This window comes from Triturus cristatus, chromosome 3_2, assembly GCF_964204655.1.
Source record: "Triturus cristatus chromosome 3_2, aTriCri1.1, whole genome shotgun sequence".
In the NCBI taxonomy this organism is placed as follows: Eukaryota; Metazoa; Chordata; class Amphibia; order Caudata; family Salamandridae; genus Triturus; species Triturus cristatus.
Genome location: NC_140584.1, coordinates 934,556,365 through 934,578,355, shown reverse-complemented (window position 1 = coordinate 934,578,355; position 21,991 = coordinate 934,556,365). Strand labels below are relative to the sequence as shown.

The window sequence follows — 21,991 nt, the reverse complement described above, 5'->3', positions numbered from 1 at the left end:
AGGTTCCTCTGTGCATACACTAGTTAAGAAGGGCACAATGAGTTAAGACTGCTGCTAATAGCTCCCCCAAAAATTCTTGTGAAAATACCTTTGCTGTTACAACAAAAATGGATCAAACAATCCGACTGACTCATAGCAGCGCAGGGTGGAAATATTTGCAAAAGATGCTGAATGCGATTTCTTGGCATCCACACAAAGGAGCCAGCCGTAGCACAGACATGTCCCACACCAGCACCACTGTCACCTGGCCACAGACACCATCTGGCTCCGTCCAGTCCCAGAGGGTGCTTTTACATTTCCTTGGCTTAAACAGCCCTGCAGAGAAGTCATGAATTAACCGGAAAGTGCCAGGCTCGGGAGAAACATGTTTTGGCTCACACTGCTCCCTGCGGCCTACTTCCTCCTGAAGACGCCTGCCTATCACCAGTGACTGCTTTCTGTCACTGTCAGCATATATTAAAACATCTCGACTTACAAAGGCTGCACGTGAAAGGTCACCTGCCTGTAAACTCCTTCTCCTGCTCCCTGTCATGGCCGCTCCATCGCGGGTTTACCCTGCGAGCGCACAGGCGGCTTGCCACTTTTATTTCGGCAAAGGTCGAGGAATTCTGCTCTCAGAAGTTTTAGCGCGCTGTTTCAGAGCAGAGGCTGGGTTTTATCACCACTGTGCTTCCATTGTTTCTCACCCAAAGCCTGTTTAAGAAAGTGTTCCTCGAGAACTTAAGGGCTGCCACTATTCATCTTCCACTCTCTCTCATTTTAAGTCTTTATTTTGCATTTGATTTCCAAATACTGTCATACCATTTTACCTTCTTTTTTTCTCATTTCTTCTGTGACGTCGTTAATTTTTATCATGGGAGAGGACGTGGCCTAACTGCCAGAGCTTCCGAATTTGGATTAGGGGAAGCAGGTTCGATCCTCGCGCCGGCTCAACATCCTGTGATTCTGGACAAATCTCCCCATGCCTAACAAAAACGAATGTGGCTTTGTGTTATGTAAGTGGTGCTCATGTAAAGCGCTCCAATACGACTCGAGTTCGCGCTATATAAACCCCTCACACACAAAAACATTGCTGCCAGAGTGCCCCCACACATAGACTGCGTTGGCTGGCGCTTCTGCCAAGCCATGTGTAAGAGTACTAGCCTGGACTCGATTCACAGAGAATCGCGCGCCCAAAGAGGGTTCCGTGGGTGGGAGGTACAGATCCAAGTGTCCAGAAGGGGCACATCCTGAGGATCATTGCATAGGACAGCCGGCAACATAAAGGTAAATTAGCCAAATATTTGGAGGAAAAGGAACATTGAAATTGCTTTTTTGATCTTCGGGGATTTTTGGCCTCGGACTGTTTTTGGTGCTTTAGAAACAGAGAAAGGTCGATTTTAGATCTATGGTTGAAGGGTAAATAAGCAAACGTTTAGGAGGATTTGATTCATTCTTACTAATATGTCTAAATAAGTGAGCCTTCAGGGCTTTGCGGAAAGACCCAGGATGCTCTAGATTAGTGGTTCTTAAACTGTTGTCGGGGGGACCCCTGGGGGTCCGCAAAGCCTTCTCGAGGGGTCCACGATTGTTTAAAATATAAATAAAATTAACAGATTAATAAAAGGTACATAAATAAAGAATACTTGAAATTGAAACATTTACAACGTTCTGTAAATGTGACCGAATTTTAAATTAGAGGTCAAAAATGTATGCTAGTCTCCTCAGATTGATTCGTGGGAGCAGTGCAAGTGGATCAGATTATACTAAGGACAATGAGTGGCCTCAATTGAATTTAGAAAAACTGCAACCTTCCCATTATCATTACATTTTTTCTTTTTTATAGGTTTCTGAATTAAATTAAATATTTCTTCATTTGTGTACTTTTTTGATAAATGCTTGTTTCTGTATTTTTTGTGTATTGTTTTGCTGTTTAAATAATCGAAAATGCTTAGGCCAGGTTCCCTGGCTTCCAGTAATGACTGAGTTAGGGTCTCCTGATTCCAATAATCATTCAGTGAAGGGGTCCCTGGGTTCCAGTAAGGATTACATGGGGGTCCACTGAAGTCAAAAGGTTAAGAATCACTGCTCTAGGGGACACTAAAAGGGTAGGTGGGTGTTCCGGCGGGGCAAGCACCTCGACCGAGAAACACTGACCTCCATTTCAACATAGAGCACTTTGGAGGAGCATAAAGGTTATTGAAAGAGGGTCTCATATGTCTGCATCTTTGAGGACAGTGATTACGGTAGCACAGATTACGTGGGCCACTGATTCTGAGGTTTTTAAGAATACGGATTGAGATCCTAAAGTCAGCTCCAGACTTGCCAACTCACACCACACCACTGTGTGTCACACAATATGAGGTTCTTTCACACGATCACTCAGTGAGGAGCGGACATAACACGGTGGCAGACAATGTGAGTTGGAAACACCTGCGGAGAATGTTCACAGCTCCCATTGGCTGGAGGCTGAGCACAGCTGATGTTCGCCAGACTTTTGAAATCTCCCAAGGACATTAGCCGCAATCTTTGAAGCTTTGCTTGGGTGGATTTCTTTTTCGGGGGGGACGGGGGTGGTTCGCAATGGGTCATGTACAGTGACCTGTACAACACCTCACCCCTCTCAATGGCCACACTCCTCCAAAGCACCTTCATGGCTGCAGAGGCAATGGGCTCAAGGTCCCGCCACCTCCCCAGGCTCTGCCCCCTCCTGGTACTTCCTCTCAAACGGTGGGATTTGGCAGGTCAGCAACTCATATCTTTTGAAGTGATCAGTGGACAGCAGAAATACCTTCCATTCTTTACTTACATTAAAATCACTTTTAGTGCTTTTATGACGTTGTAAATAGATTGAATTCAATAATTAATGAATACAGTATTAAACTAAGATGATAAGGCCAGAATTTGTTTCCAGTGTGCTTCGTATGCTGCCAGAATCTTCCTTCAAAAGTATTCCTGTTCACTTTTATGTATGCAGTGTTTTTATTATTTATTTAACAAAAGCTCCTGCTTTCTCAAAAGGCTTTGCGCCTAAATATTATTACATTTTCTGGCCTTCTGAAACAGCGAAGTCTTATTTGTCACTAAAGTATCAACTTTTAAGCAAACCTTGCCACATATGATGAAAATGCGAAAGGAACAAGATTAGAGGTCAAAATGTAATCGTGATCTGAGACTTTGGGTTTCTGGTCGAGATGCCTGAGAAGGTCTCAAAATGAAGCTCTATTAACCAATTCTGAGCAGATTGTGCTCTACAGCCCTAAATAGACAATTTTATCGAGTGTGCCAGAGAATAATTCTTGCTTTTTTAAGCTACTCTCAGCTGTGTCCCCCATCTGTCTAGCAGTACTCCAACTGCATTTTTTTCATAGGTAGAGAACCCCCTCATTGGCACATACGCCTTGAAGGTAAGTTGGCATGACATATACCATACCAAACTCAACACAACCTGTAAAACGTGTGCTGAGGGAACCTCAAAATTCACCGGAAGAAGCTCAAAGTTTGCGGAACCAAGTATTTTTACCTGTTTTTTGTGCGCATGTGTTAAATAGAAAAATTGGTTTCTTCGGAATCCTTTACACAAAACATTTTCCTGAATTGTAGGCGGTCACTGAATATATCAACCAGGATCAACATTTGGAATCACTCATAAATATGGATTTTCCTACTTTGGTGATTAAGTATTGGGGCTCACCTGCCCAAAGCTTGGTTCAGAGCTCTGTAAGCTTGAATTTCATACCACGCACTTCCAGGTAGCAGGCCTCGTGTTTTTGAGTGCTGATCATTGTACTTTCTTTTCAGTTCCACCTAAAATAAAAGGACATCTGTTAGCCAAACCATGACTTCATGGGGAATTATTGCAAGGGAAGATATAGAATATACATTCATATACTATATGATGACAATAACAGATTAAGACCACAAGTAACGTCAGGCAAATAGATCCTACATTGATGTCATCAAAATACATGCACATGAAACTAAAATTCCAATGAAAAGCTAAAATATCAAAATGAAACCACGAAGTGCACAGAAAGTTTGAGTTACCTGTCTGATTTTTGTTAGAAAGGGGTAAGGCATCGCTTTTTTTCTGAGGATTGTTTGAGTGATGAATCTTGCTGGGTGTGACAATGTCCGTCTGGGTAGAATGTCTGAGTGAGAAAGGAGCGAGTGTGTGGTCTATAATAATCTACTTATCTGCAGGTTGCCATCTGAGAGAGAAACCTGCTGGCATGCAAAACTCTGGTTCTGCTGGAGGGGTAAGGAACTAGGGGCAAGGAAGGGGATCCATGCATCAAGAGGTCACTCCTGGTGTAAACAGATGTGTTGTTGTATGTACTATTACATAAATGCCAATAAAAAGGTTTTTTTAAAAAAGAAGAAAAAAGAGGTCACTCCTGGTGAACAGAGAGGACACTTGGAAGCCCAAAGGCTGGGTGACGGCCTAGGACCCATGGGCTGGTGGATGGTCTAGCACAAGGGCTGAGCCACTAGCAGAATGATTACATGGCATCATCATAATCCCAGTGTCATGAATCAAGCGAATGACGCATGAACACAGATGCGCCCCTCAAACCTCCTCACTAGCATAGCAAAAGAGTCCAGAGCAAATGTACCTGGAACTATATGGCACATGGAACAGAGCGGATAAGGAGGAGAAGGGAGACACAGGTAGTTGAATGGGCTTCAAATATACCGTAATGGCTCATAGGAAAGGGCTCAGGCCAAAGAGGGAGGTCTCAGCAGGAGGGGAACCAAGCAGAATGGAGGAACCAGCAAAAGCACTGACTGAGACCAAACTTTGGACTCTGTTTATATTGACAAGGAAGGCCTCCTTTGACCTTTGCGAGTGCCTAGTTCCACCCTGCCAATGTGTTCCAGCTGCCTGTTTCCTGATCTCCATACTCTCCAGTGTGACATGTGGCAAAAGTGTCTACGGCTCCCCCCACCTAGTTTCTTCTTTCCCAGCATTGAGCCCTGGGTATCCAGACTTTTCTGAAAGGACCATATTATCTCCAGCACAAACTAAAATGTGGGATTCAGGGAGCTGAAGGAGAGACCGGAGATGAGAAGATATGAGTAGCACTAATGGGCATATGCTCTACGGGTCACCATACACTTGGAATATGAACCACAGTGGGCTTTCAGGCCTGCATGGGGCCCTGCTCCACTATCAGAGGGGGGTAATGCTCCAGAAGACAAGGCCTAAATTAGAGTTAGGCGGCTGCAGGACAGCTGCCAAAAAGTGGCAGATGTCCGAACCACTGTAATAAAGTGCATTGGGGTCAATGGCCCTCTAAATACGACAGATAGACATCTAACACTTTTTGGCAGCTGAATAGGGCCCCAAATCACAGAGCAGCGTTTCGCAACCAAGGATTCTAGAAATGCCTTATTTCTGCAGACCTTTATGGGGAAGAGTGTGATGGGCCCATACACCACCTCACAAGGCTGCTCCTCCCAGCTACTTGTGCGTTACCTATCTATAAGGAAGGCGGGATACATGGCCCACCTGTCCAAGGGAGAGTGGAGTCTGTCTCATAGATAAAATGAGGATTAACATCAGTAAAATACCTCAGATTGTGAGAAAGCCACGAGCACCAGAATTATTGACGACTGATATTCGTGTTCTCAATTTGTCTGGGATGCATTTCTCTTACAGTGGCCTGGCTTCCCTGCAGAGCTCTGGTTTGTATTGTGCACAGCTTGGATCAGCTTTTCCTGGGGTCAGTGAGACGGATTACAGGCCCAAGCTGCATCAGGGAACCCAAACCATCCAGAGAATGGCACCCGGCTGTGTGGAGTCTTTATTGCGGGGAGGTGACTGCTATATATAGATCAACAGGGTTCTAGGAAACAAAGTAAGAGGTGGAAGCACAGACAAGAGATGAGTAATGCATACACAAGTGATTGGGAGGTTTTGAAGCGTGTAATACCAAATGCACACCGAAACAGGCCTTGAGCTCACTCCCAAACAGGATAGCGCCACAGACCAACGTTCTGCCTGTGCAGGTCAGTGTCCAGAAGAAGTATAAAAAAGGCTACAAAATAATTATGGCATAACACTTCATACCCAAATTCATTTGTGGGCTACACTAATTCACGGATTTCGCATTAGAACACATGACTTTCAATATGGCTAATTACATTTTATTTGCGGATGACGTGTTTTTAAGTATTGTAAAATGGTAGCAATGAAGAGAAACTACAAAGCATAAACAGAAAACATCCATAGGTATCATGAATACTTAACCCACTCTAGCTGCCATCAAGACAGTTCATGGATTGTCTCTTCATGGCACGTGGTTGATAAAGAGGGTGGGTGTATATATGCCTTGTAGTTCCATCGAAGATGGTAAACAGGTCTCTTTCAGTGCTTGGTCACAATACTCAGAGTGTGGCTGGGGATGATAGTAAAAAGTGAGAGACAATTTATCGGTACCAAAGTAGCCCTTACTATGACCTTGATATACTTTGTCCAGCTGATATTAGATGCGAACAGCAGAGGCAACAACATGGCGGATAAAGTGTTTACTTGCTGTCACTTTAAAGATGCTCAGGGAGGAAACCGATCACGAGTCGAAGCAGAGACGGATACAGCTGATGGACGCAGAAGAGATCAAGATCTGGGTCAAGATGATGTACAGGGATGGGAGAAAGAGTTGGGTATGCAAACCAAGAAGAGCAGCTTCATGTGGGAAAGTCGGGGAGAGAGGACACCGAGGCTTGAACCGATCTATAAGGACCACTTGGACACCATTTTCAGTCTGCATGGCAAGGCGGAGGGGCAACTGGAAAGGTTAAACAAGTTACCAGAGGATCTTTAAAAGGGAAGAAGAGCAAGTAGGGAAGGAGATCCACTGTTGCAGTCGTCAGCGACGGAATAGGTTTGGGTGTAGTTCCTAAGAAGAAGTAAAAGTCTCAGTCTTTCAATGTTACTCTTTAGGTATATGGTGACTATCTGGGGATGGCTGGTGAAAAAAGCAGTCAGGAACAAGAGTTATGTGGAGTGGTGAAGGGTGCATGTATACAGCAGGAGGAAAAAAATCTCACCATGTTTGCATGCTTTGACAAGGCTGGGAAGGGGCTGCTTCATTTTAAGACTTCAGGAAAGTGGCAGAGAGTGAGGTATGGGCTTATATACCTATGAATCCTATGGCTGTAAATCAAAGCCACACATGAGGAAAAGACTGCTGTGTTTCTCAACTGTCAATCATACTCCCCTTCAGCATTTTAAAAATATTATTTAGAGGAGATGTGGCTTGAGTTTGAAGGACAGCAACACAGTGCAGCACTATTCTGTTTCACCACGCAGAGACAAACCAGGTAGGGTTTCTTATGTATCAATAGCTCTTTCCACGTGCACCACATCCAGGGAGGGGTTAGTGTCCAAGCTTCTAAGCGGGACCTTTGGAGAGCTCGAACCTCTTTTGTGGTCTGCGTTAAAGCTTGCAGCAAATACTTTCTATAACAGTAGGCGTACTCTCAATTGCTGATATTGTAGAACTAGGACATAACTAACTACAGACAACTAGGCATATAATACCTCTAAGATAAAAGGCACTAGAAGAAGGCATCAACTTTGAACTTTCCATGTTGCAGGAATATATCTCCTCCACACCAAACAGAGTCGAGCTACATCGAGCATTATTGCTGGCGCCCTTTGATTGTAGAAATATACACACAGGTTTCTACAACAAACGTATAAGCAGGTTTTAGGGAGCGCAGCAGCAAGCTGCCAGATTCTGCCACAACCTCAGGGAGCTAGACAATATGAGTCAACAACTAAATCTAACATATAAAGCATCATTCATAAAGCATACTGTGAAAAAGGCCTGGGGTACATACGAAATCTTGCCTCTCAATGTAGTCCCACCACAGATCTTCGATCTGCTGATTCCAACCTGAGCTAACAAAAGAGGGTTCAGCCATCGGAAAGAGGAAGACTCACCCCTGGCAGTACTGATCGAACCCTTGGGACAATCTGACCCGCGATCTGAGCGCAAAACCCAACCAGTTGCATATTAGTACACTCCTAAAAACGGGGCTGTCCAGGATGTCTTTCATTTATGCTTACTCAAAAAGGGCCATATCAGAAAAAAACCCACTGATTAATCCAATGGATCTGAATGGACCAACTACCCAGCTCAAGCTCAACTTTACATAATGTTGTAGTGTTTGAAGTGATTGTAAGGTGACAATGTGGCACATTATAAAACTCTGCAAGTAAGCCGACCTCTACAGGCGCCTGTTCTAGCTAGTTGGTCGGAACCAGTGGCGCTTGGTGAAGGCAGCGCCAAGAAGGCAGTCTCTTGACCTGGAGGTCGACATGTGCCTCTGAGGCTGAAGGTGCAATCCGGGAGCCCAGCCCCCTGCCTTCCCTCATGCACCGCGATGCAGACCTACATCTGCGTGCCGCACCACCTTTCCGGAGTGCTGCAGTCAACGGATCATCCGGCTGCGTGAGCTCTGTTTGGAATGGTCAATATAGGTCGACTCCGCGGGGTGTAGACGGGAGCAATGAGCCTGCCGCCTCGGTGGTCAACACCCTGAATACCTTGATGTTGGGACCGTCAAGTGAGGATTCATGGCGGAACTGGAATGAGCACCGCCTTGTTTGCTGTGCCGCCCGTGCTCCCCTGAGGTACGAACCCGATCTGCCATCACATTGCGAGTGGCGTGGGTCTTATGGGCTCCCCTTCCTCTTCCTATAAGTGAGAGCACAGGGAACTGAGTGCGCAGATGGGGTGAGGCTGAATACAGTGCGGCTTGCCTGTCTGTAATCAGTGCTTGGCCTGGGCACTGCTGCCTTCCTGGAGGTATTTGTTTAGCACTGTACTGGCTTGGGATGGGTGTGTTTGGATCAGACTGTACATACTACACGGCTTATCGTGAATCCATCTCTCCAGCCCAAACCAGCAGAGATGGCAAGATGGTTGTTCCACTAGATTGTTCAACACAGACATAGAACTAACTTTTTTGCCCAAGAAAGTCACAGAAATTAAAGGAGGACTTTGGGCCATTTGACTCTGCATGGAAAGTAAGGTAGGACTTTATTCCAGTTATGTACAGGGAGCGGCAATCTTAGAATGGTGTCTCTACACTGTATTTGCAAGCCTTTAAACAGATCTCCCATCGAACTTTCCTTTCTCGCATGGGTGCACTAACTACTATCTAGGCACTATCCAATTTTACCTACTATGCGACTATATAAACTCAACTGTGGAAGCTGGACGTCTGTTATCCCATGACTTAGTCTGACTCTATAAATAAAGGAGCCACTTGAATAGTCCCCATAATTTGCCCTAGAAAACTCCCTCCCCAGTCTTTAACGCTCACCTTGGTCTCTTTCCCTACCATGGCTCCACATATCAATAGTGAATAACGCATGAACACAGATGCGCGCCTCAAACCTCCTCACTAGTATAACAAAAGAGCCCAGAGCAAATGTACCTGGAACTATATGGCACATGGAAGAGAGTGAATAGAGAGGAGAAGGGAGACGTAGGTAGTTGAATAGGCTTCAAATATACCGTAATGCCTCATAGTGACGGCTCAGGCCAAAGAGGGAGGTCACAGCAGAAGGGGAACCAAGCTGAATAGAGGAACCAGCAAAAGCACTGACTGAGACCAAACTTCGGACAATGTTTATATTGACTAGGAAGGCCTCCTTTGACATTTGAGAGTGCCTAGTTCCACGCTGTCAATGTGTTCCAGCTGCCAGTTACCTGATCTCCATACTCTCCAGTGTGACATGTGGCAAAAAGAGTCTACGGCTTCCCCCATCTAGTTTCTTCTTTCCCTGCATTGAGTTCTGGGGTGTCCAGACTTTTCTGAAAGGACCAAATTATTTCCAGCACAAACTAGTGTCACAGGTGGGTCACAACGCTTTTAAGATTACATACCCTTCTAACCTATCGAAAAATGCTGCTAAGAAATTCAAACATAATCTACTCAAAAGGCAACCAGAAATGCTTATCTCGGATGCATACTTTTGTATGTCTAAAGGCATTGTTGTTAATGACCTAATCTTCTTCACGAACAGAAGTGCCCAATGGAGAGGAGCCTTCACATCCATGCTTTGTGTCAAATCAATAAGGAAAACACCTCACGGTTTTAGACTATCCGTTATTCCCACTCCAATCTTCAAAGCTGATCTTGCCATTTCCGTATACAACAATGAGATCATTCTTATTCAATCATCGGATCAAAAGCTAGAACAGTTTGACAAATACTTCATGAGGATTAAAAATTAAATGGCTAGCAATGTAACTTCTTCGCTACATGATCAAGTTCTAACAACTACAGTGGAACCCCAATGCGCTGTTACCAACGCTAGCCGCCTACACGCTATCTTCATCTCTTACTAGAGATCAGGTGCACCTTCCCCCTTGCACCATCATGGAATCATCTGGGGTCGAACCAAGGCTGCATATAGCTTCTAAAGTCTGCCTATACACCAATTCATTGAACCTCCCTGATCCTCTACACACATGGCATTGAAACAATGTTCACCCCTCTGTAGTTTCCAATATAGTTTGCAATAACAACAATCTAGGGAACTTGAGGTCAACTCCCCACTCCCCTTCTAATACAAACTCGCCCATAGGTAAGTCCCTCTCCTGCAACGCACCCACGGGTCTCATCGGACTTACAACCCAAGTCACCCAGTGTAGGTATCAATTTGTCACCTCTTCCTACCCATCTCTCACTCCCCACCTCGATACATCATCTTTGATCCAGCAATCACCCGTCAGCTACCCCAATACCTTCCTCCTCTCTTAGGAGGAATCCTCTCTACCTACTTCCTCTTTCCTTTCGGATGGATCCCATTCTCAGACTACCACCAAACACACACTAAACCTTCCCTACAGTGAGGATAAGCTGGCTGACATCAAGAATGATTCTAAACTAGTAAGAGAGCCTCCTGATCTTATTACACTTATATTTAAAAATGGAGAAGTTGGGGTATCTCAGTACGACTTCAGTGATTAATCAACCTAACCTCTCCAAAATGGTTAACTACTTCTGAAGGGAAATCCCGGCGAGGGATAACATAGGGAATCCCCACTGGAACTCATATACTAATAATCACTCCAGACCAAATAGGGTTACAGATAACATGAATGATGTGGATATTCATTCCCTATTGCTATCCTACAGATCAGATCATATTGAATATGCTCCCTCAACATTCAATATCCAAACTATTCCCTCCAATCTGTTTAGGGAACCGAGTGTCAGTCTCACCTCTATGAGCAAGAAAAACTTACTAACTGTCCAAACATCACACCTTGAAACCATAGTGACCAAATCTCATTTCAAATTGATGCTTATTAATTTTAAATCAGCTGTAAGACATGCAGCTGATATCACAGACCTCATACTCCCACATGAACTAGACCTCCTGATCTTAAATGAACCTTGGCTCAAGGACACCTCCACACCAATCCTGGACACATTATAGTTCCCCCTGACTTTGACATAATTAGAATGGATAGACTTATTAAACATTGGGGGTGGCACTGCCTATATCCATAGATCTAGTCTCTCCTTGAGACAGATACACTCGGCACCGATGTCCTCCTATGAACACCTGGATTTTGAAATCTTGAACAATGACAAGAAAATATGTACACTCCACATGATCTACCACCTCTCTGGAGACACTCCTCTGTTCATCGAACAAATAATGGAGACCATATCAGTTAACGCTGACCAATTCCACAGACAAATATCTTCCTTGGGGATTTCATCCTACATTGGACCAATGAAAATGATCCATGAGTTGGCACCTTCAAGAATTTCCTATTCGACCTGAACATCACACCCAGACTTGCACCAAGCCTACACATAACAAAGGTTCCACCCTAAATCTTATCATACACGATAAATTAATTTGTTGAACAAAGATGATGCTATCAGGTCCAGTCTTAAATTGGTTCGCCTCGTTCCTTTAAAGTAGAACTCAAAGAATCAAAGTCAACCAAGACCTTGCTAACAGTAAGCCGGTCTTAATTTGATCTGCACTCTCACCCACTCTTTTCAAACTGTATGTGGAACCTCTCACCAAAATTCTGAAGCAGACTAACATACAATATCGTATGTACGCGGGTGATACTCAACTGTATATGAACATTTCTTCACCGGACGACATCACTACTCTCAACTATGCTCTTTTGAGAACCCAACAGTGGTTATCTCACAACCACCTTATGGTAAAAACACTCAAAACGTAATTACTCTTGCTTGCCCCCCACAATCATACTGCGCCCATTCAGGACTGGCTCAAATAACTAACAGCCCTCAAGGGCACCCCACGTTAGCTCCCCTAGATCACTTGGCCTAATCCTGGACAAATGCCTGAATATGCATGATCACATCAGTACGACAACAAATGGAGCCAATCACCAACTCTGCACATTAAGGAAAATCAAGCAGTTCCTACCTCCTACTGACCTGCAACAAGCTGTCCAATCTCTAGTTATCTCCCATTTAGACTATACAATTGCGACCCTGACCGGGCTACCCAAAGCTAAATTGGCCCCTTTAAGGGTCACTCTGAACTCTGCTGCCAGGCTCATCACGGGCTCAAGAAAGCGTGACCACATCACACCAGATCTAATCCAACTCAACTGGCTTTCCCTCGATGCAAGGATCAGGTATAAGATAGCCTGCTTGACGCACAAAGCCCCGCATCAGAACACGCCCACTTACCTGGCAAATAAGCTTGAACTATCGGGTGGGAATTGCTAAGAAGTTCAAACACTGTACTGCTGAAACCAACAAAGTTAAAAAGAAAACCTACAACTGCACCTTCTCCGGTCTCTCTCCGATAATATGGAACACTATCCCCCCAGAAATCAGCGCGAACCCCTCGACCTCTGCATTTAAAAAATAAGTCAAACGTTGCTCCTGAATTGTTACATGTGACAATAGTACTGTAGCCTCAAAAAACGATTTGAATTGATCTTACAACCCTGCCCTCCGTTATCTACTATGCAATATGCATCTTGTTACCTGTTTATGTCTATTTTTGTCTTCAATGTGCTTTTGCTGTATACGTGTAGTTATCTATTATGTTTTTCTGATTCAGCTTAACCAACTGGCTGCTTTGTACAGCGCTCTGATACCCTATAGGGTCATGTTCACGCTTTATAAAACTTTTCAAATTAAATAAAGGAAAATGAATACATAAATAAAACATGAAGCTCAATAAAATAAGGTGGTCTCCTATAAGCTTGCAAGGCTAGGACGCTGATCTTAGTTTGGTCAGAGCACAAACCGCCTTTCCAGAAAATCAGCTGGGATTTAATCTTTCTTTACAACTGCCCTTGCAACGGCGCCTGTGCACTTTCCACACCAGGACAAGCCCGTTTGCATGCCTAAACAACAAAACAATTTGTTGCACACCCCCCCGCCCACTGGCAACACAGAGCTCTAAAAAGAAAACAAAACAGAAGCAGAGGGCCAGGCATGCGTCTCTTTTCCGCGCAGAGCTAACCTTTGCAAAGTGACAGTGGAAGGACAAGCTTCAAAAAGGGCGCTTCAGGCTCCTAACCATTCCTGACGGCTGGCTTTCAACATGAATTTGGGTGCAGAGTTTTCTTATAATATACACCCGTGTCCCGCTGCCCTTTACAGAGAACTGTCAAATTAACGAGCTTGAAATTTAGAGCCGGACAGTAAATTCAATTTGATAAGAGATTTGATATTTGTTGCTAGGATTCGAAATGTATGAGTAAAGAAGGGAGCGCGTTACTCCTTTCATCCACATGTTTAATATTTACCCTTACTTACCTTTATCCGAAGATTTACATTCCAAAACATTATCTTCTTTGGAGAACAGGGAACTAAAACAGACAAGAACTATACACCAACACAAACTCTCCTCTCTTTTGTATACTAAAAACATATACCAAGGAAAAAGGTGCGCAAAAAACTTTGTACTGTGCTTGACTTAATAATCCGTTCTTGATAGCATTAATTTCATTTTCATATGGCTATAAAAATATAGTATATAGAGAAGCATGCAGATTGGAGCGAACTTATCACAGGCTTACCCTCTTTGAAAGCGCTCCCAATTCTTAGGTCTGGCTTGAGAGAGCAGCTCTTTGTTGACCTAGGATAACCAACTTTAAAACCGAGGAATATTTCTCTCTCATCTCATGCTGTTGGGTATTTGGTGTACCTTTGCGCCTCCTATGGATGCATGAGCTGCAAAGCATGAGGGATTTTATCACCTCATTATCTTTTAAATGCATTGCATGAAGAAATGAACAAGTTACTTACCTTCGGTAATGCCTTATCTGGTAGAGAGACTATCTAGAAGCAAATTCTTTACCTTCGAATATTGCCAAGGCGTCAGACAATCTGGAAGTTTTGGGCCAGTAGGTGGCATCATTCAGCTCTGTATCAGTAATGATGTGTGCAGTACCTATATAGATGCTACCCCAGAGAGTTACTTTGCGACCTTCCACTCCAGTAGTGCGGAGCCACGAACTGACAACAGGTGTGAAATACTAAGGCCCTGAGAAGGGTGTCCCTTACACTGCAATCGGCTTGTGGAGCGGGAGAATGGGAGGGCCGGTAAGTAATCTGCAGCTAGATAGGGCCCATTTCTCAGCCCCACACTCTTCAACGCATATATGACCACGCTGGCCAACATCATCAGATCCCACGGTCTCAACATAATTTCATACGCAGATGACACCCAACTCATCCTCTCACTCACTGACGACTCTACCACCACCCAAACCAACTTCCCCAGATGCATGATAAACGTCGTCAACTGGATGAAGAACAATTGCCTGCAAATGAACACAGACAAGACAGAAATACTAATCTTTGTCAACAGCAGAAACACATGGAATGACTCCAAATGGCCATGAAATCACAGATCAACCCCGTCTTTTCCGTCTGCTTCCTCACTCTGCACATGCTACACAAGTTCTTCAAGTGGGTACCCCTACACATGAGACGCACCGTGACACAGGCCCTCATCACGAGCCGACTGGACAATGGCAATGCCCTCTACGTAGGAATCGATGCACAACTCCTACAGAGACTTCAGCCCATACAGTATGCCACCGCCAGACTCATCCTCGGCCTTCCCCAACTAACCCACATCACACCCCACCTCAGGCAACTCCACTGGCTCCCCATACAGAAGAGATGTCAATTCAAGCTGCTGACCCACGCACACACGGCCCTACATAACCAAGGACCCGACCCGTCTACATTAACCAAAGCCTGAACTTCCACCAACTGTTGAGAAGACTACGCTCCACCTCCCTTTCACTTGCCCAAACTCCCAGTATCTACCGAAGCAGAAGTGGCGGACGCTCCTTCTCACACATCGCAGCAAATACCTGGAACAGCCTCCTCAAGCACCTTCAGACCATCACCACGCTTCTGGAATTCCGAATGACCCTCAAGACCTGGCAGTTCGAATAAGCCTCCTGGACCTGCAAGTGCTTGGCTACCCTATCAGGTGATTAGCCGTGCTTTATAAATCCTGATTGATTGATAGATAGAATCTCTACCAGATAAAGGCTTGCCGAAGGTAATTTCTTCACCTGATAAGAGACTTCTAGCTGCAGATTCCTTACCTTAGAAGAGATACCCAAGCAATTCCTCCCCGGCGGTGGGTCTGCAAAGCTAATATAAACCAGAAAGTTCTGCAGGACTGAACGGGCAAAGTGCCCGTCTTGACAAACCAGACTGCCCAGACAGTACAGTTCGGAAAACATGTGCAAGGATATCCACTTTGCTGAATGACCGATGTCCAGGACAAGGACTCCTAGGGCTAACGCACTGATCGCAGCTTTGGCTCTGGTAGGATGAGCACACACGCCCTCAAGGGGTTGCTTTTTGGCCAAAGCGTAGCGTATCTTGATACAGAGCACCATCCATCTTGAGATGGTCCGCTTTTGCACAGTTTTCCCTTTCTTGGCTTCTACATACCCAACGAAGAATTGCTCGTCCACCCGGAACTCTTTTGTGTGGTCAAAGTAGAATGACAAGGCTCTTTTTGGGTTCAGACGGTGGAATCTCTCCTCCTCTTTGGTGGGGTGAGGCGGAGCAGAAAATATAGGCAGGGTGATGTTATGGCCTACATGGAAAGGAGTTAAAACCTTTGGAAGGAAGGAGGCACATGTCCGGAGGACCAGCTTGTCCAGATAGAAGGTGGTGTAGGGAGAGTGCCTGCAATTCACTGACCCTCCTGGTGGATGTAATGGCCACTAGAAAGACAGTTTTGCTAGTCAGTAGCTGAAGAAGGGAATTATGCAGAGGCTCAAAAGGTGCACATATTAAGAAGGTTTGAACAAGATTTACATCCCAGTGGAGCATGATGAATGGCCAGGGGGAAACATGTTCTGCAATCCTTTAAAAGCACTAGCCATAGCAGGTGACTTGAATAAAAATGGTTGGTTGGGGAACCACAAAAAATGCCGAAATGAGTGATATATACCCTTTAACTATGCACAGAGCAGAGCCTTGATGGGCCAAAGCTAGAGTAAACATAAAAACCTTAGAGAGAGGTGCAGAAAGACGGTCGATGGTTTTAGAATCACCCTATGTCACAAACTCATCCAAACGGCAGGCTTGTACAGACTTGGTGGAGGGACGCCTAGCTGGAATCCACACGTTCTCAGCCAGGTGTGATACTGCAAGGCAACCAACAATTAAATCCCTCTACCCATTCGGTTGCGTCTAGTCCACATTGTACGGTGAACTTTGCTGCATCTCTCTCATCAGCAATAGCATAGGGCAGTATGGCTCAGGCCTCCCCTGATACCATATGCAGCACTTGCACAACAGAGTCCCAGATTGTATGGTTACTATCATCCCAAAAGGCATGAAGTGTTCACTGACCGCAGTGCAAGAATGGCAGAAGAGAACATTCTCTTGCCAAAGGTATCCAGCCTCTTCGATTCCCTATCTGTTGAAGTGGTAGGGAACATGCCGGGTTTAACTTTAGAGGTGGAGGCTTGGACAATCAAGCTCTCTGGGGTGGGGTGCTGGGTAAGGAAACTGGGGTCCCCAGGAGCAGGGCAATGGCACCGGCAATTGTCCTATACATTGGAGCCCATATGCAGGGCTTGGACCAGGCCCAAGTAGGACATCAGTAAGGCATTCATTAAAGGGGAGTAAAGGTTTGGAAGAGGAAACTACCGGCTGAAGCACCTGTGTCAAGACGTTAATCTTCACTGCCACTGAGGGTATCTGAAGGTCCATTACCTCAGCTGCCCTAAGCACCACCATGAGGAAAGAGGCTCCCTTCTCCGTAGCCACGGTAGGAAGAGAGACCAAGGCATTGACAGGTGAGGTTTCTAACCCAGTGGCTTCTCTCAGTTCCTCATACTAGTTATTGTCTTTCTCATCTAGGGGATGCTGGTATCCATATATGCCCTCAGACCGCTCCCATTTGTCTCCCTCTCCAGGCCTGTCCAAGGCAAAAGGCACTGGCTCCAATCCAGAGCATGGTCGACGCCCAACCGGCTCCATGTCAGAGTTGGAAATGACAATGGTGATGGTGATGGCACTACCGTGGGGCGTCAGCACTGGAACTGGTGCCTATGAAGGTTTTGGTTTCGCCAGCGCCTCCGCTCCTGGTCCATGGGGCCAGACTCGCAAGGAGTGCGAAACTGCTGGTGAGGATCCGTGGAGGCCTCTCCCAAGCCCGTGGGGTCTGAAGGTCTACAGAGAGGCCAGGCCACCTAAATACGAGATGCATGGTCTCATAAAAATCTTTAAATGGGCGGGAACCTCCCCCAGCAAAGAAATAAACTGCAATCTTTTTCCAGGCATGCTTTGGAAGATCAGACATGTTCAATGGAAGCGGGGTGGCTTTGGATGAAAAACAGATGCACAAATGACATGTCCTTCACTCCATTCAACTCTTTCATCATGACGAGGAAAGACCACTTGGTCCCATAGGCCTTGTTTAGTGGCAACAACTCCATTACTACCCTCATGTGCCAGTTCTACCTGCACATTTCTGGTATTCAAGGTCATCATGAAGAGATTAAGTATGTTTTTGCCACAATTGAAGTGTAATAATGTCTTTGAGTATTAGCAAATCTCTGTCAATGCTTGTGGCAGTACTGATTTGGTCAACCAATATGGCAGCTGGGATACTGGATTTCACGATGCAGTTGACATAAGCATCAGCCGCTTTGGAAATGGTGCCATGACACAATATTGGTACACGTGAGAACTAGTCAGCAGGGTTTTTATCTTTTCCTGGACCATGCACAATCATATAATCATACTCCTGCAATCGCTCCCCTCACCTCTCAATGCGAAGGGGCATTGTGGCTTTAGGATTGCCGAAAATAGTGAGTACTCCTTGGTGGTCAGTCACAAGCCCACACCACAGCAAGGCTTTCTTTTTCAGGTTATAAATAGGAATGTTCGGGCCGTGATAAACTCCTGCTAGCATAAGTCACAATGTGTCTTGGTGCATTAGGACATCTGTTGTGTTGGACAAGTATGGCACCTAACCCCACTGGGCTGAAATCAAAAACAATCTCCGTTTGTAGCTTCCAATCAAAGTATGCCATTTCAGTGGCATTCTCAATCGCATAATTGATTTTCTTGAAGACTTGTTCACATTCAAAGTGAACATCAAAATGAAATATTTAGTTTTGTTAAGTCTCTCAGTGGGGCACTTACAGCGGAAAAGTAACATATATACCTTGAACAGCAACTGGCCATACCAAGGAAGGTTTGCGGCATAGCTACATCATGTGGGGGAGTAGTGGATAACAACGTTTGTACTTCAGTGGATCTGTAGTAACCCATCTGAAAAGATATGACCAAAGAACTTGAGGCTTGTTTTATGAAACTCGCACTTCGCTTCATTTAAAGTGAGACCTGTACCAGCAAGTATAAGACACACTTATTTAAGAGCTTCATCATGTTCCTTTTGTGTGGCTTCAAAAAACAATATGTCATCACTGTACTTGAAAGCATTACCGTTTCAAAATGGTTATCTTTCCCAAAGCCTTTGCATATCTGTGCAATGGCTGGACATTTACCCTCGTGTGAAAGGAAAATTCACATTGAAGAACAACTTCTTTTTCTTTGGAGACATTACTTTGTAGCCTTCTACCTTGTGTTTCTGCTTACACTCAGCGCTGATTCAGTTTGGGCCGTTCTGGCCTCCAAGTTAGTGGCTTGCCTGTCAGCTATTTCTTCCACTCTCGCAGCCAGTAGTACTCGCTCTAAACTGAGTGTCTCTTTCAGCATTCGTCAGATGAAGGAATCAGTGAGACAGCCATCTATTACTCTGAGACGCATGGCCTCTTCATCCCTGAATTCCTTGAATTTGTAATGCTGGATGAGTGAATCAAGTCTTTCTACGAAGTTGTCTATCATTTCACCAGCTTTCTGCTTTTCTTGAATGAAAGTGTACCTTCCATAGTCAACATTTGGCATGGGACTGAACTTGGTTTTTAACGCCTCTTTGATTTGACGGTAAGTCACTTCATCATCGTGTGGTATTTTCTTTACTACTTCTTAGTCTCCTTCACCCGCCAAATTCTTTAGATATTTAATTATATTTTTGTAATTTCCTTCTTCCAGTGCATCAATGAAATCATCAAAGGATTTGTTCCAGGCAGTCCACCTGTCGCCAATATTCTGCTTTTGAGGTATCGAAGGGAGGTGGTAGTTTTAAGAATGCAGCAGCATCATAACCTGTAGAACTTTCTGCTGTCTAGAGCGGAGTCCACTCCGGCAACATCTGCTGCATACTTGGACTGGCACCTTCATTTAGCACTAGGCGTGTGCTAACATTTAAGTCATTGTCAGCTCGCTCGTTAGGAGGTGCTATCTTCTTCTTTGGCAGTAAGTAGCGGTTTTGTTTCTTGCACGGAATGTTCACCCCTCTCACCTCTTTGCATGTATAATCTAACAATGTACTTCTGGCCACAGAAAGGTGTGAACATGACTGCTGTTTAAAGAATGAGTACCAAAGACATGGAAGCATTGAGTCACCCAAACATTCTCTTTTCTCAGAGAAGACCTCTTGGTTAGGAATTCCCCACCAACAATTAACCAAAGCGACGAAGTCCTCGTCAACCAGATTATTTAAAGGAGTCAAGTTGAAATTCCCTATCAGCCACAACACGTCTCCATAACAGTGAATAAGATCAATTGGGGTATCTTGAAAATACTTAATAATATCACTTTTTTAAATTCGGATGAATAATCTAAATTTCTATAAGAAGTAAACAATTAACAAATGTTATTAGACCAATTGCAGATGAGTACAGCTCCACCAGGCAGATTTTAACTGTAGTTACTTGTAAAATAAAGGTTATTAACCTACTGCCAGCGTGGCCTTAGGTTTTTTTTTTACTTCCAGCTTCAGAGAAGGCTAAATATCCAAGATTGGACATCGGGTTTCTTCTCACCAGATTTCTTGCAAAAGGATAATATTGTACTATGTCCAAAAACATAAGTACCTCAAGTTCCTGTATGATGCGGGTATCGCCCCTGACATTGCTGGATCAAACTGTCAGGAGTAGACCTGCACTTCCTAGTTACTGTTTCTAAGAAAAGAGGCAGATATTTCTATTTTTTTTTATAGTTAAGGGTGGAGGATATCCACCCCCAATCCTCATTTCTAGGGCTAAGGACTGTGGATTTTCTAATCTGACATTCTCGCCCTTGTTGATCTTCTGAGGCTGCACGCAGGTTCACATCTTTGTTACCCCCACTTTTAGCAATTTCCTAACATTTCACATTTTCTTTTTTTATTGTCTGATGTGTGAGGACACAGGTGGCTGTACTTATTGGGCTTTTGGATTTTTGTAAGGAAAAGGGGTAGTGCTTAGCCACCACTCTAGGTAATATAATGCTACATTTCTCAAATATCATGTTTCTGGCTAATTTAAGGTTTGTTACTTCAGGAGAGGACCATACTTGGACCCTCTCCTGTTTTGTCTGACTTGCTTACTCTTAGTTTTGGCATCCACTTAAGAATCTCTTCTCCATGCCTGATCTTCCATGCTTGATATGTATCCTTGCCCTTTTCTTTCCCCCTTCTCCACTTTGCTCCTTGGTCTTGTTTTCTATCTTTTCTGTTGCTCTAGAAACGGAAGTATTTTATCTTGTGCTCTATTTCAACAGACGTATTTTTGCAACATGCGGTTGTTGTTTTTTTTGCTCCAGAAACTAATTGTAATCTTTGTAATCACTGTTCTGCTGTAATAATTTCCTTATTTTAATGCGCTCATATACCTCCGGGTCTAGCCAGCGCTAGTGTTCAGCAGAGCCCGAGAACCATTGGCCGGTGGAGCTGTCCTATGCAGCTATAGAGGAGTCTGACTATGGCTCATACCCTCGGCCGTCACCTACCCAGCCAGACTTCGGACATTGTTTCAAACGGTTCCTCACGGCTTTGGCTATCTTTCACATTGACTGCTTTAAATGCTTTATTCCTCCCGAAGTACTTTCCCCTTCTGGTCTCCCTTACTCTATCTATTTTCCTTTCCCCCCATTTTTCCTCTCCACCTCTTCCTTCCATTCCCCTTAAGACGTTAGTCTTGGCTATGCAACGAGCTAATAACTTTATTATGTATTCTCATGTCTTTCTCATATGCCTATACTTGTAATTGTAACTGATGTAACTTATGTAACCTGTAACACACTGATCCTCATGTAAAGCGCTCTGATACCTCCGGGTCTAGCCAGCACTATATAAAACTCTTCAAATAAATAAATAAATACCTGGTTTCTACTGACTTTAGCGTTTCTTTGCATTTCTAGAGCTTTGATGCCAGTTGGCTATATGCGCTTTATAAATCAAAAATACAAATACATACTTTGCATCAGAAATGTTACCGCTTTTAGCGCTTCCTTGCGCTTGGCTATCATTGCCTTTAGTGCTACGCTGTAATGGTTGTCGCTGCCTTTAACGTTGTCGTATTGTATGAATACAAATACATACTTTGCATCAGAAATGCTGCCACTTTTATACGGAATTTTATACAGCGCA

The 21,991-nt window shown here is 44.4% G+C and overlaps 1 protein-coding gene across 2 annotated transcripts in view; it reads right to left on the bottom strand.

Moving 5' to 3' along the window:
* BRIP1 (BRCA1 interacting DNA helicase 1) overlaps positions 1 to 21,991 on the bottom strand; it is a 1,188,160-nt gene that overhangs the window by 63,345 nt on the left and 1,102,824 nt on the right. For both annotated transcript variants that reach the window (XM_085649424.1, XM_085649423.1), the window contains exon 17: positions 3,674 to 3,786. In XM_085649424.1, the coding sequence (XP_085505550.1) occupies positions 3,674 to 3,786 (113 nt within the window). The remainder of the gene's footprint in view (positions 1 to 3,673; positions 3,787 to 21,991) is intronic.